The sequence below is a fragment of the Dermochelys coriacea genome, chromosome 1 (genome assembly GCF_009764565.3).
Source record: "Dermochelys coriacea isolate rDerCor1 chromosome 1, rDerCor1.pri.v4, whole genome shotgun sequence".
Taxonomy (NCBI): Eukaryota; Metazoa; Chordata; order Testudines; family Dermochelyidae; genus Dermochelys; species Dermochelys coriacea.
In genome coordinates, this window is record NC_050068.2 from 322235579 (window position 1) to 322253144 (window position 17566).

Consider the following 17566-nt stretch of genomic DNA (forward strand, 5'->3'; position numbering starts at 1 on the left):
GCTTTGGTGTTAGAGATCACACACACAGGGCCAGGCAACAGAATTCGGCTTGCAGGCGGTCATGGTAAGCCATAGTCTTTTGGCTTCTGCAACCTTCATAACAGCAGCCCCCTCCTTTCCCATACCAAGCAAAGCCCATTGAGTTGGCCATTTAGTGCTGCAGTTTTCCTGTTAACGTGCAGCAGCAGAAACCAAACTAACCGCCTCCCCCATCCAATTCTCTGGGATGATCGCTTTTCCCCTCCCCCCACCGCCTGGCTGGTATCAGGGAAGATCCCTGCTAACCGAACGTGAACAGCTCAGCACCAATGGCCCCCCTTCCCACCGCATGGCTAACTGCAGGGAGGATTTCTTTTCAGCCACAGGCAAACAGTACAGTAGGAATGGGCACCTCTGAATGTCCCCTTAATCAAATTCCCCTATTTCAACCAGGTTACCATGAACGGTATCACTCTCCTGAGGATTACACAGAGAGATAAAGAATGGATGTTGCTTGAATGCCAGCAAACACTGGGACCATACGCTGCCAGGCTTTGTCGTGCAATGATACCAGATTACTTGCTACTAGTATGGTGTGGTAAAGTGTCCTACCATGGAGGACGGAGTAAGGCTTCAGAAATCTTCTGCAAAGGCTTTTAGAGTACCTCCAGGAGAACTTCATGGAAATGTCCCTGGAGGATTTCCGCTCCATCCCCAGACACGTTAACAGACTTTTCCAGTAGCAGTACTGGCCACGAATGGCCAGAACTGGCCTAGTCCTCAGGACTATTTAATTATTAAAAAAAACCACTACCTTTTATAACATGTATTATATTTAAAAAAGGTACACTCACCAGAAGTCTGTTCTCTGGCTTCGTTGGGTTGGGAGGGTATTTCAGTGAGGGTGATAAAAAGATCCTAACTGTCGGGGAGAACAGTGTGCTGTGTGCTCTCCTCAAGCTCGTACTCCTCTTCCCCATCTGCAAAATCCTCAGCCATGGCGGAGAGCATCCCATCATCGGAGTCCACGGACAGGGGTGGGATAGTGGTGGTGACCCCCCCCCAGAATTGCATTCAGCTCAGCGTAGAAGTGGCATGTCTGGGGCTCCGTCCTCGAGAGTCCATTTGATTCTTTGGTTTTCTGGTACACTGTCTGAGCTCCTTAAGTTTCACGCGGCATTGTGTTGCGTCCCTGATTTAGCGTCTGTCCCTCATGGCCTCAGATTTTTTGAAATGTTTTGGCATTTCGTCTTTCGGAACGTAGTTCTGATAGCACGGATTCCTCTCCCCATACAGCGATCAGATCCAGTACCTCCTGTTCGGTCCATGCTGGAGCTCTTTTTTGATTCTGGGACTGCATGGTCACCTGTGCTGATGAGCTCGCCTGGCCAAACAGGAAATGAGATTCAGAAGTTCCCGGGGCTTTTCCTGTACACCTGGCCAGTGCATCCGAGTTCAGAGTGCTGTCCAGAGCGGTCACAATGGTGCACTGTGGGATAACTCCCAGAGGCCAATACCTTCAAATTGCGTCCACACTAACGCTAATTCGAAATGGTGATGTCGATTTCAGTGCTAATCCCCTCATTGGGGAGGAGTACAGAAATCAGTTTTAAGAGTCCTTTATGTTGAAAAAATGGCTTCGTTGTGTGGATGGGTGCAGGGTTAATTCAGATTTAACGCTGCTAATCCGACAAACTTGTAGTGTAGACCAGGCCTTAGACATTTTAGGAAGAGGGGGAGGAAGAGGCGGCGTCTTCCATTTAGCTGCTACCAGATATTCCTCACTCTGGAAACTTGATGTCTGCAGCACTTTCGATGATCAAAATTTTGGATGCCCAGTATGATGAGATGACCAGAAAACCATACTCAATTAGATGGGAACTATCGCTAGAGTCTGAAAAAGAACTGTTTGTGTCTGCATTATATATTGCAGTAAATTTATTCCATATATAGTGTTACAATGCAATCCTGTATGGATCTGAAAAGGCTAAAAGGGCAAGAACAAGTACCTTCGAAGGTGAAGGATCTTTCAATCAGTCCTTTGTTTTTATTCCCAGTTCAAATTGAACACAAAATACAGCTTTAGACATTCTTACTTGAAATGTGCATTTTCAAAAACAGGATTTAAGCATATTTTTTCTACAAGTAGTAATTACTCCTCAAAAATGCAGAGCAGATGTTTGCCTTCCAAAAAGAAAACCACATAATAATTATGTACAGAAAATAGTAACTCTAAAAGATTTAGTTAATTATCAGATTTCAGTGTGGCCTAGGGTGGCCAACTTTCTAATTTGTGAAAACCAGACACCGAGCAGGGGAACCTCCCTGCCCCCCGTCTTCCCCGAGGCCCCGCCCCTTGCTCCACCTCTTTCCCTTTAGGCCCTTCCCCCCGCATTATCGCTCACTGCTCTCCCCACCACCCTCCCCTGGCAGCTGAGCAGGGCTCTAGGGATGGAGGAGTGAGTGGAGCAAGACGTTGGTGAAAGCTGTGCTCCAGGGATGTGACTAGATAAGGGCTGGGGAGGGAGCCACGCTCCAGGGGTGGAGGGATCAGTGAGGCAGGACAGGGCAGGGAGGGCTGCACTCTGGGCAGGAGAGGGGAGCCGCTGGTACCTCTCTGCTGGAGCCATTCCCGAGTATTCCACTGCTCCTCCAGGCTCCAGCAACATCTGCTGCTGTTCCTGCCCCTTGGGGGTGGAAACCGGTTACAGCAGCTAACCAGGCTTTTAGCAGTTTTAGCAGTGCTGACTGGACACTGCCAGGTTCCCTTTTTGACCAGACTTTCCGGTGGAAAACTGGACACCTGCCAACCACAGGGTGGCCCTTATTTTATTCCTTTCATTTCGTTCACTTAATAAGCTGCACGCTACTTCTTTCTCATTTAAAATAGAAAAAAAATGTACCTATGCATATGCCCCTGCAATCCAAATTATCTTAGAACAGGTCATCTATTCAAACCCTTCAACATATTTCAGGGATTTTATTAAACTATTTCAAAACAACATAAAAGCCTTAAAATTCTTTTTTATGGCTATAAGTCCTTTTAAAAATTGATCCTCCTTTAGGATTAAGTAGTAAATATTAACAGTGACCTTGCAATGAAATACGGGCCCCTTCAAGTTAGGTATATCTTGCTAGGAAGTCAGATCCTACCTTGACAGAGTTATGTGATTTTTTTTTTATTAACAAGCTTCACCAAAAATCATTTGTGCCACTTTGAACTCTTCTCCCTGTGCCACAAAAGATCCCCTCAGACAGAGGATAACAGTCCTTTCATGCAGTATCTATCACAGCTTTCCATGCAAACTGATAGTTCAGGTCTCCAGCTAAGTGTTTTATGTAAACATGTAATACTATATATCAAAGGAAACCAAAAATATGCAGTTATTTATAAACCTTCTTAAAAAAACAAACCCTATGTCAGATGATGTTTCCATAATTAGCAAATGGAATGCTTCTTGAATATTCAGGTGCATATAAAATGAATACTGGATGCTTTGTACGGGAAGTCTAATTAAAGCAGTTGCAATTCAAACAAGCAACACTAGTGTTTCATCGGATTGCTAAGAAGAGACGTGATCACAGTCTCCTCAGTTCCAAATTTCATACAAATTGAGGAAGAGGGGCTTTAAAAATTACTTCAGTAAGATGTCATTCTTAACTGAGATGGTTCTAAACTTAAAGTAAATTTGATACCAAGGACCATTGATATAAAAATGTTAACTGTATAATATCACACCACTCACCAGCATACAGAAATGAGATTAAATGCTGCATTTCCTGCAGCAAAAAATCTTCAAATCTAATGAACACTTTCATATTTATTAACCAATGAGTTATTTTTAAAAATAGATGTTAATCATGTTAGCCATAGATCGTCCTTAACAAACAAACTCCTGGGTTTCATCAGAAAATCTGTTATAATGTATTAAGCCACAACAAATGCAAATGAAAGTATAACTAAGACACTAAGCACAACACTACCATATTAAATTTTCACGTTCAATCCTAAACATGTTACAAACTAATTAATCTTTATAATTGCTAATATTTATGCTTTGTTTTGTAACATGAAACAATCATTGGATGGTTTTCTAGTCTATTTCTTTGGATTTTTGTTTGTTTTGTTTCTTTTTTCAAAAAGATAAAAGAACAATCTCAAGCATTTGTAGAATATTAAGAATTGATCAATTATATATTATTGCTCCCCTCCCACCAGTCAGAAAATTACAGTATTAACTTCATTTTTTTCCTCTTTGTTTAATAGCAATTTTTTGATGGAAGCACTGAATCACTATCTTAAGATACACAAAATGTTATTACAATTTGGTAAAGTCCTCCATTTTAAGTACACTACAAATGTAGCTTGGCATGAAATATGGATAGCTTTAACACAAAATTAGGACACAGTGAGGCTGACTCACTACAACAGAACAAGGATGTACTCTTAAAATTAATCCTATTTTAGGAGGCTATCAAACATATCCTCTCCAGATCTTTCACCCCTACAACAGGTACCTCACTGAGACCATATCTTTTGAAATATGCAGACATATAGCTGGTTCCAGATATTTTAAATTACATCAGCATTTAGGTCTCAAGATGCAGGCTCTCTGAATTCAACATCTTGTTTCAATGCTTTTTGTGTTAAGTTAAATATTGAATTCTGGCTCCCATTTATTTTCAACTGCTGAAAATTTTCTGTAGGATAGGTTAGTCCCATTAGAAAAGAATTCATTTGATAGACCTAAATGCATTGTTCCAGCAATGCCAATATTTTCTCAGCAGTAGAGACTTTCTGCTGTTATTCAGTATCAGAGCTTGTGGTTATCTGTCAGTTGAACATGTCTGGTTTCCTTACAAATTAAGTTTTATTTTAAAAAGTTTGGAAGTCTAAATGTATCATCATGGCATAGACCGGTGACAATTTAAATCTTTTTAACAACTCATTTCTATATTAATTTTATCTTTATTCCTAAGAGAAGAGTGCCATAATAGTTCTGCTTGATGTTTATTTATGTATGTAGGACTTAACTTCTTTATTGAATTTTATAAAAATAGTCGCTCTATTCTTAAAGTGTCGCTTCTATTAGACACGATAGTGGCGGTCCCTGAGCATCTTCTTGATTTTCAAATGTTTTCCATATTGGAAATTGCTTTGAACAAACACAGTAACATTACATAACCAGAGGTTTAGTGAGAAGCCTCTCAATTTGTTAATTGTAAATTGCTTTTTAGCATATGTACCTTTAATGTTAGATTTACGAGATGAGGGAATCTTTCTCTGGCCCCAAACAAATGTTTATATTTTTTAAAACCAGACTTCTGACCAATTCCAAACTACAATTGTTACCACTCCTCAGTTTAGTTCTTTGTTTAACATTCTTCTTTTCCAAATGACCAGCATGGAAGTGAGCATACTTCGGTTTGATACATTGTAACACCTCCCCTACACAGTAGTTAAAACAGAAAGTGAATTCTACAGTACCCAATTGATATTGCAGGGGGATTTACCACTAGATGAAAAAGTAGAAGATACAATTTGGTCAGTAAGATTAACATTCCTACCATCCGAGACGGTATCATGAGATCTTTTGATACCATTAACACTCAGGACCTTTGTTTTTTGTATCACCTTCCTAAAAATGTAGTACAGCATTGATTAAATACCAATTCCATGAGGAAAGTCACCATAGCATTCTTTGATGGTCTATTAAATAAGTGACCCAGGAAGACCCTACTTAGCTATTAGAATACAACAAGACAGCCTTTAAAAAGCCCCCAACCACCCAAAAGCTATGTTCAAGAACAGGGAACCAACAAGAACTGCACCTGTCAATCCAATTGGAATAAATCCTACATGGTCACACAATGGGGTGGAAGAGCTTTAACCCTGTTGAGGCATGTTTAGCCAAACTAACTAAAGATGTGAAATTAAAGCACATTAGTTAAGGAAAACTAAGGCCACTTTATTCTGAACGAGAGTCTCCACAGAGGGGTTTAATACTCTTTAACTAACGTACTTTAACTTCACACATTTAGTTAACTCAGGGCTTGCCTATGGGGAGGGACAGTTAAAGCCGCAGCTTTTTGCCGAGAGTCAGGAAATAACCATTACACAAGTCACAGTAATAGTGTGCACATGAGACAGTGTACCCTCTGTCAATGTGTATCATTGTGTACCCATGGCGGCCATTTGTTGCAAACTGATAGTGTGGCATTCTCTGAGGGTATCCCATGCTCCTTTGCCTGACTGCTGAGTGGTGTGCATTCTTGGATTTTTCTTGCTGTGCACTGTGGGACGCATAGTGGAAGCCACGCTAGTTCAAACTCAAATTCCATGATTCATCTGGCTCTGCCCCGTACTTCTTTTATGGGTTGGCTAACTCCATTTTCAAATTGCCAACAGCCAATATGAACCTAACAAGTCTATGTGCTGCTATGCTGTCAAGCTCAAATGAATGGAGGCTGCTTGGTATGTATTTCAGCATTCGAAGCCAGATGAATTTAGCATGGACTTCGCCTGCCACACCACTAATCGGATGTAGCAGCAGTTCCTCCAACAGCAGGAGGGTCTTCACAACGTATTGGTGGGAAAAGGATTGTTTTGTAAACCTGGGATGACCAGCAATGGCAACAGGACTTCAGGATGGTGAAAGCAACTATTTTGGAGATTTCTGCAGAACTAACCCCAGAGTTACCATGGCAGTCTACCAACTTGTGAAGTCCCATAGCCATGGATAAGCAGGTCGCAATTGCCCTCTGGAACGTGGCCACGCTCAAATGCTACCAGTCCATAGCAAACCAATTATGCATGGGAAGATCTATGGTCGGGATCATTGTCATGCAGGTGTGTGATGCCATAGAAAAGGTACTTTTGTACTGGGTAATCAAGCTTAGTAATGCTCAGGAGATCATTGATGGTTTTGCATGTATGGGGTTCCCAAATTGTATTGGGGCAATTGATGAGAACATGTGCCTATTTGCCCCATCATAGCTCAGAATTTATAAACAGAAAGGTGTATTTCCTCATGGTGCTTGAAGGACTGGTCAACCACCATGCCAAGTTTACAGACAAATACTAGTGGTCTGGAAGGGTCCATGATGCTAGGACCTTTTGGAACACTGCTGTATTTAAATTAATGGAGAAAGGACTGTTTGCCCCCAGGGAACACTATGGACATTAATGGTGTGGATATTGCTCTGGTTATCCTAGGAGACCCGTCTTATCCTTTGTTTCCCTGGTTAATGAAGCCATTCACAGATAGCTTCGACAGAACATATTTTGCATAATATTTGTGAAAATAAAGGGAGAAGCCTTAGCAGCATATGGGAGGCTGAAGAACGGAGTGGTTTCAGCAGCCAGCAAGGTGTCCAATGCAAAATGCAAAACAGCTGGAGCAATGTTGTCAGGGACATATATTACTCTCATTTTGAGTCTCAGGCTTGAAATTGAGCAGCTGTACATCCAGCTGTTAATCCAAGGAGTGGAGGGTGGAAAAATGATTAACAACCTTCCATAACTGTGGTTCTTCGAGATGTGTTGCTCATGTCCATTCCAAATGTAGGTGTGTGCTTACCTCGAGTTTTTTCCCCTCGGTGATATCAGTTGGGTCAGCTCTGGTGCCCCCTAGGGTCAAGCACTCATAGCAGCAGTATAAAGAGGCCCACCGACCCATAGTCCCCTCAGTTCCTTCTTGCCAGCTAACTCAGAGGGACAAGTGGTGGGGGGGGAGGGATTGGAAACAAACATGAGCAATACATCTCAACGAACAGTTACAGAAGGCTAATAACTGCTTTTTTTCTTCGAGTGCTTGCTCGTGTCCATTTCAGTGTTGGTGACTCCCAAGCAGTAGTGCAGGTGGAGGGTTCAGAGTTTATTGACGTGTTGATTGTAACACAGCTCAGCCAAATCCAGCATCGTCTCTACCCTGTTGGATGATGTCGTAATGAGATGAAAAGGTGTGGACTGATGACCACACTGCTCTGAAAATTTTCTGTAAAGGTACTTGAGTTACAAATGCCACCAAAGAAGCTTGAGCCATTGTAGAGTGTGCCTTCAGGGCAAGAGGAGCTGGGACCTTTGCCAGGTCGTAGCATATGTGGATACAGAAAATGATTCATGAAGAAATTCTCTGGGCTGAGACTGGAAGGCCTTTCATTCGGTCTGCAGTGATTACGAAAAGCTGAATAGATTTCCAAAATGACCTAGTCCTTTCTATGTAGAAGGCGAGTGCACATCTGACATCCAGCGAGTGGAGTCTCTGTTCTTCTCTGTTGGCATGTGGCTTCGGATAGAAGACTGGTAGGAAGATATCCTGGTTACTATGGAATTGCAACATCGCCTTTGGAAGGAATGGAGCATGGGGCCGCATCTGAACCTTGTCCTTGAAGAAGACTGTATAAGGTGGTTCCGATGTAAGGGCTTGTATCTCCAAGATCCTTCTGGCAGAAGTAATGGTCACCAAGAAAGCCACCTTCCAGGATATGTAGAGCACATTAGCCTTGCCAACACCAAGTTGAGGTCCCAAGGAAGGAGAGGCTGCTGGGGGTATTATCTCTCCAGGTCATTAAGGAAATGACTACAGATGGAGTTTGAGAAAAACAGAACAGCCATTCACCCGTGGGTGGAAAGCTAAATTTTCCACCATATGGACCCTAACAGAGGACAGAATTAGGCCTTGTTGTTTCAAGTGGAGCAAGTAATCTAAAATGAAAGGTAGTGTCAACTTCTAGCCCACATCTACCTACGACGACTATGGCCATGAGTCAGCTGGAACAGAATTTAGCATGGCAGTATAGCATAACAGCAGCAGCGAAATAAAACTTAAAAGTTTTAAATTATTTTACAAATTTATAATTTACAAAACCCTCACACGCCACAGTTCCCTCCATAGGATCAGCCTCTTCAATCCTAGTCTGAGTTGCTGGGATTCAGGATTGAGTACAGCAGGGCAGGAATTAGGCTTGCCTTCTCCCTAGCCAGCATCAGTCGCAAACAGATTCTGGCTTTCCAGAAGCACCTCTTTACTGGGCTTCTCATGCTTATCCTCCAATAAGTCTTGGTAGTCATATTCAGGGAAGTGTGGGGGTAGCGAAGCAGTGACCAGCAGGCTCCTCAAGTTGCCTGGTTTTGAGTGATTATGTAGTTATGTGAAATCCTGTGCCGCTCCTGTGCAAGCAGATGTTTGCTTTTTATTCAGCACTGTTCAGCATCCCAGTCATGGCCCCTTGTGGACATCTGCCCAGTAATATCCACAAAATGGTCTTTGTTCTGTAGGCTGGCCACAGGAGCTTCATGCACCAATACTTCTCCCCAAATGGCGATAAGATCCAGGGTCTTGGCACAGCTCCAAGTAGTTGCTCAAAACATATTGTAGAGCCTTACGGAGCATCATCACATTGTGATCAACTGGGATCCAGAAGCAAATGGACAAAGTCTGGCTGTGCACCATCTTAAGCAGGGGTGGCGGCATCCAGTCAACTTGACCCCAGAGCACGGCAGGGCATGGCACGCATAGCCATTGGAAGACTACCGAAGTAGCTCGCAGCAGCATTGCATGCATACAAACAATAGTCTGGACTAACTCGCTTTCCAGCAAAGTTAATTCACTTTGAAAGAGGACTCCACAGTTCATGCTAAATACAGAGTCAGTGTAATCAGGGCCAGCTTCAGGCACCAGCGAAGGAAGCAGGTGTCTGGGGCGGTCAATAGAAAGGGGTAGCACTCCGTCCATCATCTGGGCGACATGTCCGGTTCTTCAGTGGCAACTCGGCAGCGGGCCCTACAGTCCCTCTCTACCTCTTCAGCGGCAGCTCAACCAGGCTTGGTTTTTGTTTTTTTCTTCGTCGCGTAGGACAGTAAAAAAGCTGGAGTCAGCCCTGAGTGTACTACAATGAATTCCCTCATGTATGCAAGCATTTTCAAAGTGAATTAACTCAAATGCTGCAGATTAAACTCCCTATGTAAACAATCTCTCAGTTTAACTTTCCTATGTGTAGACATGCCCTCGGTTTCAAGGAAACTCACGTTACTCAGTTCAAAGCTCTGACTTCAAATTTTGAAATTTAAAATAAAAGTTATTGCACACTGTGCTTAATTTTAATTGCAAGAGAATATTTAATCAATAAATATTCACTGTTAAAAACTGCATATGCATTTAGAATTAGAAAGCACTACACAACAAATTTACTAGGACTCATTAGCAAGAGAGATTGCCTCCGATTTCCTTTCTAACCCTGGAAAATCAGACCCAATCCGAAGTGAACACTTAGCTTTACTTTTTTGAAAAAATACATCAGGGAATACTATCTAAGCCTTCCCTGAAAAATTCAACAGTGCTAAACTGTTGTGTGCATAGCTCAGAATGTTAAACAGAGCTTAAGTTCATGAAGATTTGTTGATAAAGTCTCTTCTACATTCTCTACAGTACAAGCACTGAGTCTTTTCAATGCAAGTGGCTTTACAACTCCCCTCTCCTCCCCCCCCCCATCATGTACAGATAGAAAATAGGTAAAACACATATTTATGACGACGATTTTCAAGTTCACACTTTACTAACTGAACACTCTTAGCTGGAATACATCATACTTTTTGTGGGAAGCTAACAGAATTTTGAATACACACATTTAAACAAAAAAAATTAAAGTACACCAGTTATTTACTACTTATTGTAATTGACTCATAATTTGACAAAACAAGCTTGAAACTGAACAAATAATAGAACTGTATTCTTTGCTTTTACCAGTCAATAACACGAAGCAATATTTTGGAGTATACCAATAGGCTATAACTCCAGCAAAATTCTTCAGGGACAGAAAAAGCAATTATTGCCACAAACAGAACTTACAGAAAGAAGCTTCCACGTGATTGGGCGAACTTGTTTAGGAATTCCAGACCAACTCAGCTTCCGTAATTCATCTGTCAAACAAAATCAATTTCATGAGGAGTCACCACCACTTTACTAATGAATATTTATCAATACAAGCAAATTAATATAAAGTTATTAATATTTATCAAAATACAAGTAAAATCAGAATTACACAATATTGCTGGGAATTAAAAAAAGGTATTGCATAATGAGAATCCATACAGATGCCTAGGAAAAATAGATATTTGGTGTGATAAGGTAGTTTCCTGGTATATTTACCTACTGTTATTTCTTACCATACATTTTGTATATTAATATGCACAAGAGAGACACTTGATGTAGGCTCTACATATACTGATGTTGATTAAAAGGTGACGATTAGTAGTAACCTAAACAGCAATGTTTCATTTTCTGATGCTGGAATTTAATCTTAAATTTAAAAAATGTTATTTCATTTCCAGTCATACTGTATAACTTTATAGATAGTTCTCTAGAAAACTGTTTCCAAGCGAGCATATCCAACACAGTATATCCAACTAAACCAAATACAATCCCCTCTAAAGCCACTGAACGTCTATTCAGCCAGAAGCACTTTCACTACTTTCCTGTACGAATTCTGTGTTTAATCTATAAAATCCATGAAAAGTTGTGAAAACAAAAAAGTATGAAAAATATTTAATGACAAGAGATGCATAACAATGCCTGTTAGAAAACCTAGAACTTCAGGATTTAATTATAAGCGAGACAGTCTCTTGCTGCTTCTCACTGTAGACAGAAAGTGAGGATGAAAATCCTACATTATGGCCAAGTGATTAGATTTATTGATTTAGGTTCTACATATACATATACACAATTTTTACATTCTAGTCAGTCTTTGAAAACGTCCACCCCAAAAATTGTCATAAGAAACCCAGAAATACAGAAAACAAATTATTAGAGGATGGGGACTCTGAGGAGACAAAGCAAGTGCCTCTCTAACTGTGACAGCTTATAGCATATTCTTGTCCATTGTTAAATCACAAGGTTTCTGTCACCACAAGCTAGTGTTGCTTTTTTTTAGAACATAGCTTTGTTCCTGTTGGAGCTCTGTGTTTACTTCCTGTACACAGCTTTCAAGAAGTTTCACAAATGCGTCTTCAGATGTCATTTTTAATAATTTTCTGGATGATGATTGGTTTGGTTTTTTTAAGTTTTCAACTTTTAGGGGTAGGGAGAGTCACCATTAAGACAGAAATAGCCATATGTTCTCCAGAACTGGGAGTAAGAAAATGATGCCCTATCTTCCTCTGCTTGAAATGACTGACGCAACCTTAATATTTCTTAGAGAGTTATGTGAACATTTTAAAAGATTTTGTATATTTCAAAAATCCCAAAGTCACTGCTTTGTGCAAAAGCTTTGCATTATTCTATGAAACAAAGATTTAATTTTTTTTTTCCATCTGCCACTTCACTGAGTGGTTTTACTGAATGAGTTGTCTTTCCTACTCAAATCGATTTAAATAAATAAAATAAAAAAATAAAAGACATCACTCCTATTAGATTTAATGAGATTTTATTTAAAATTACTTGAGTTACCAATCTTTGAGAAAGCCAATTTTTAAACCTTGTGGGCTGAGTTTTTTCACACAGGTAGTGTCCCTTGAACCAAAACTCTGGAAGGCTACCATCTGTAACTGGGAGATCTCATACTTAAAATGGCTTCAAGTATCATATCTATGCAGATGATTCTCAAATTTCTCTCCACCAACAATCTTAGCTTGTCTCTAACATCTGTCTGAGGTCTTATTGTCAACTAAAATGACTACTAGCAAAATCAAACTCCTGACATTTCCTCTCAAGCTTTCTCCATTTTCTTCTTTCCCTATTACTGTCAGCAACACCATAAACTTTCCACATAGTTCGGGACTGATGGATATTTGTGTCTTTTTCCTCTCCTTTGCTCCACACTTCCAAGCCATATTCAAATCATTCTTATGCCTCTACATGTATAAGATTCCTCCTTTTCTTCTGCCTCCGCAGCAAAGTCTCTCATTCAGGCTCCCATAGCCTGCCTCAGCTATGACAAATACCCTCATCTCTGGCTTCCCAAACATATCCAGTCACTCTTCATTCCATAAAAAAATGCACCTGTTAAAATCATCTCCATTACATAGTCTGATTGCATCCTCCACTCCTCCTAGAATTCGTCCACTGCCTACCGTTTGTTATTGCATCAAGTTGTAATTGCTGATCACCTATTTCAAGGCTTATATATAAAAATCTACTTCTCTACTTATTCTCCTTAGTAAAGCTTCATGTTGCCTTCTGTCTCTTCTGCTCAGCCAGCATTACACCCCCATCATCCCATTTGTTGCCTCTCAAACAGTCATCTTTATCCCTTCATTACCTTCTATGTAAGATTGCACCTTCTTGAATTCATTTATAAGGCCTGTATCTTCACCACTTCAAAATAGCTCTTAAAAATCTACTTCTGAAATAGGGTCGGGGGGAAGATTACTAACCTTTCTCAACTGTTGTTCTTCGAGATGCGTTGCACATGTCCATTCCACTCTTGGTGTATGCACTCACCCCACAGTCACCAGAAATCTTTTCCTCAGGTGGTACTTGTTGGGACAGCTCAAGCACTCGCCACTGCCACACGGTGCTGGTGTTGGTATAGAGGGCCCAGCTGACCTTGAGCCTCCTCAGTTCCTTCTTTCTGGAACCTTCAATGCGGACGGATAGGAGGACAGGTTGTGGAACGGTTGTGTGCAACAGATCTTGAAAAACCATTACAAAAGGTGAGAACCCGTTTTTTCTTCAAGTGATTGCACATGTGCATTCCATTTTTAGTTAAAAAGGCAGAGGGAACAGTTAAAAAGGCAGACGGACCAGAGTTCTGGTACATACAGACTGCAGTACTGATTGACCAAAATTGTCATGATCTCTTGAATACTGACTGATGGTATAATGGGAGGAGAAATTAAACACAGATGACCAGGTTGCTGCTTTGCAAGAGTCCAGCAACTTTGCAAGAGTTCTGCACTAGGAATGCCGTTGAGGATGTTTACAATCTTGTGGAATAGGCAGTCAGTTTGTCTGGAGAAGAGACACCTGTTGGATTATAACATGTGCAGATACAAGAAGTGGCCCAAAATTAAAAATTCTCTGTGCAGGACCTTTCATTCTGTCCGCTTTGGTGACGAACAGCTGGATTGACAGCTGAAATGATTTGGTACTGTCCAGATTAAAAAAAAAGTGCTTGTCTAACATTCAATATGTATAGCTGTTGCTCACCCCTATTTCCATGTGGTTTAGGATACAGGCAAGTAAACTGATTGATATGAAAATCTGAAGTGTCCTCTGAACTTGCTGAGGGTAAAATCCATCCCATCATCCTGATCATTAATGAAGATGTTTACCAAAACCAGCCCCAGGAGAGACCTCGAGGCACTCCACTTGATACTAGCTGCCAACTAGATATCGAGGCGTTGCTCACTACCCGTTGAGCCCAACAATCTACCCAGCTTTATATCCACCTTATAAATCCATTCATCCAATCCATACTACTTTAACTTGCTGGCAAAAATACCGTGGGAGACCGTATCAAAAGCATTGCTAAAGGCAAGATATATCACGTCCACCGCTTTCCCCATATCCACAGAACTGGTTATCTCATCATAGAAGGCAATCAAGTTGGTCAAGCATGACTTGCCCTTGTGAATCCATGTTGATTGTTCCTGATCACTTTCCTCTCCTCCAAGTGCTTCAAAATGGATTCTTTGAAGACCTGCTCCATGATTTTTCCAGGGACTGAGGTGAGGCTGTCAAATCCGATGGCCCCTCCCTCAAGGGGTCCCCTGGGGAAGGCAGATCAGCATTGTATATTGCTAATGCTCTCGCAAGCATTGCGGGATATTTTGGGAAGAGTTAAAGGTGGAAGTGACCGGTCTGTAGTTCCGTGGATTCTCCTTCATCACTTTTTTAAAGATGGGCACTATATTTGCCATTTTCCCATCACCCAGGACTTTCTTCGATTGCCAGGAGTTTTCAAAGATAACGGCCAATGGCTCTGCAATCGCATCAGCCAACTTCCTCAGCACCCTTGGATGCATTGCATTTGGTCCCATGGACTTGTGCATGTCCAGCTTTTCTAAATAGCCTTTAACCTGTTCTTTCACTACTGAGGGACACTCACCTCCTCCCCACATTGTGCCGCCAACTGCAGCAGTCTGGGAGCTGATCTTGTCTGTGAAGACCAAGGCAAAAAAAAAAAAAAAAAGCATTGAGTACTTGAGTTTTTTCCACATCATGTGTCACTAGGTTGCCTCTCCCATTCAGTAAGGGTCCCACAATTTCCATGAGCTTCTTCTTGTTGCTAACATACCTGTATAAACCTTTCTTCTTACCCTTCACATCCCCTGCTAGCTGCAACTTCAATTGTGCTTTGGCCTGCTCGAGCAATATCTTTATACTCCTCCCTACTCATCTGACCAAGCTTCCACTTCGGTGAGCTTAAACACAAAAAGAAAGCTTACAAGAAGATTTCTCTGTTAACACGCCTGCCATATTTACTATTCTTTCTGTACATCGGGATGATTTGTTCCTTCACTCTCAATAAGACTTCTTTAAAATACAGCCAGCTCTCCTGGACTCCAGCCTCCCAGGGGATCCTGCCCATCAGTTCCCTGAGGGAGTCAAAATCTGCTTTTCTGAAGTCCAGGGTCTGTATTCTGCTGCTCTCTTTTCTTCCTTTTGTCAGGATCCTGAACTCGACCATCTCATGGTCACTGCTGCCTAGGTTGCCACCCACTTCTACTTCCCCTACCAATTCTTCCGTTTGTGAGCAGCAGGTCAAGAGGAGCATGGCCCCTAGTTGGTTCCTCCAGCACTTGCACCAGGAAGTTGTCCCCATCGCTCTCCAAAAGCTTCCTGGATTGTCTGTGCACTGCTGTATTGCTCTCCCAGCAGATGTCAGATTGATTGAAGTCCCCGAAGAAAACTAGAGCCTGTGATCTGGAAACTTTGGTTCGTTGTCGGAAGAAAGCCTTGTCTACCTCATCCTCCTGTTCTGGTGGTCTACAGCGGATGCTCACCACGACACCACCCTTGTTGCTCTTGCCTCTAAACTTAACCTAAAGACTCTCAGACTTTTCTCCAGTTTCATACTGGAGCACTAAGCGATCATACTGCTCTCTTACATAAAAGTGCAACTCCACCTTTTCTCCCCCACCTGTCATTCCTGAACAGTTTATACCCATCCATGACAGTGCTCCAGTCATGTGAGTTATCCCACCAAGTCTCCGTTATTCCCATCACATCACAGTTCCTTAACTGTAACAGGACTTCCCGTTCTTCCCGCTTGTTTCCCAGGCTTCTTGCATTCGTGTACAGGCACCTAAGATAACTAGCTGATTGCCCTACTTTCTCGGTATGAATCAGGAGGTCTCCCCTCTTGTACCCTCCTCGGTATCCCACTTACCTAAGGGCTTAGGTCTCCACCTTCAGAAAGCCACCTTCCAGGAAAGGTGTAGTAAGGAGCATGTTGGTCCCACAAGTTTAGATAAAGTTCAACTCTCTGGGGGAAACTGGCTCCCTTATTTGAGGGTACAATCTTTCCAGGCCTTTAAAGAATCTAATTGTCATGTCATTAGAAAAAACAAACAGAACAGTTATCCACATGAGGGTGGAAAGCTGTTATTGCTGCCAGGTGAACCTTAATAGAAGAAATAGCTAAGCCTTGCTAGGTTTCAGAGTAGCAGCCGTGTTAGTCTGTATTCGCAAAAAGAAAAGGAGTACTTGTGGCACCTTAGAGACTAACAAATTTATTAGAGCATAAGCTTTCGTGAGCTACAGCTCACTTCATCGGATGCATTTGGTGGAAAAAACAGAGGAGAGATTTATATACGCACACAGAGAACATGAAACAATGGGTTTATCATACACACTATAAGGAGAGTGATCACTTAAGATAAGCCATCACCAGCAGCAGGGGGGGGAAAAAGGAGGAAAACCTTTCATGGTGACAAGCAAGGTAGGCTAATTCCAGCAGTTAACAAGAATATCAGAGGAACAGTGGGGGGTGGGGTGGGGGGGAGAAATACCAATTGGGAAATAGTTTTACTTTGTGTCATGACTCATCCATTCCCAGTCTCTATTCAAGCCTAAGCCTTGCTGTTTCAGATGCAGCAGACAGTCGAGTATTTACTGGATGGATGAATGCATTGATGAGACTCCGGTTTGACAAGCCCAGACAGAGAACCATTTTAACAAGTAGGCTGACCTGTTGGAGGGCCTGTCTGCTATCTAGTAAACCTCTGCAAACTTGCTCTGAACAAGCCTTCTCTGGGATTTAACCATGGAACTTCCAGGCCATTAAATGAAGGAACTGCAAGTTCAGGTGGAGCAGCTAACTGTGTCCTGAGAGATCAGATGCAACAGGAGTGAGATTGGACTAACGACAGAGGTCCAACGGAGTGGAAAACCAGTGTTTGCGAGACCATGCTGGGGCTAATATTAATTTAATTAAATCAATTATGATCTTCAGTAGCACTCTGCATAGGAGTGGGATTGTGGAAAAAGCAAAATAAAGCTTTTCTGTACAGGGTACCAGGAAGACTTCTGTGACAGAACCCAGGCTGTGGCTGTGTAGAGAGCCGAAATCATGACATTTTCTGTTGTACTTGTTCACAAATAGGTTTATTTGGGGACTACTGCACTGCTGGAAAATGCATCTG

General features: G+C 41.8%; 1 protein-coding gene across 8 annotated transcripts in view; it reads right to left on the minus strand.

The window, feature by feature from the left end:
* The window catches only part of TBC1D22A (TBC1 domain family member 22A), a 476952-nt gene that overhangs the window by 379798 nt on the left and 79588 nt on the right, over nt 1–17566 (minus strand). For all 8 annotated transcript variants that reach the window (XM_038410573.2, XM_043496366.1, XM_043496369.1 and 5 more), the window contains one exon: nt 10830–10900. In XM_038410573.2, coding sequence (XP_038266501.2) covers nt 10830–10900 — 71 coding nt within the window. The remainder of the gene's footprint in view (nt 1–10829; nt 10901–17566) is intronic.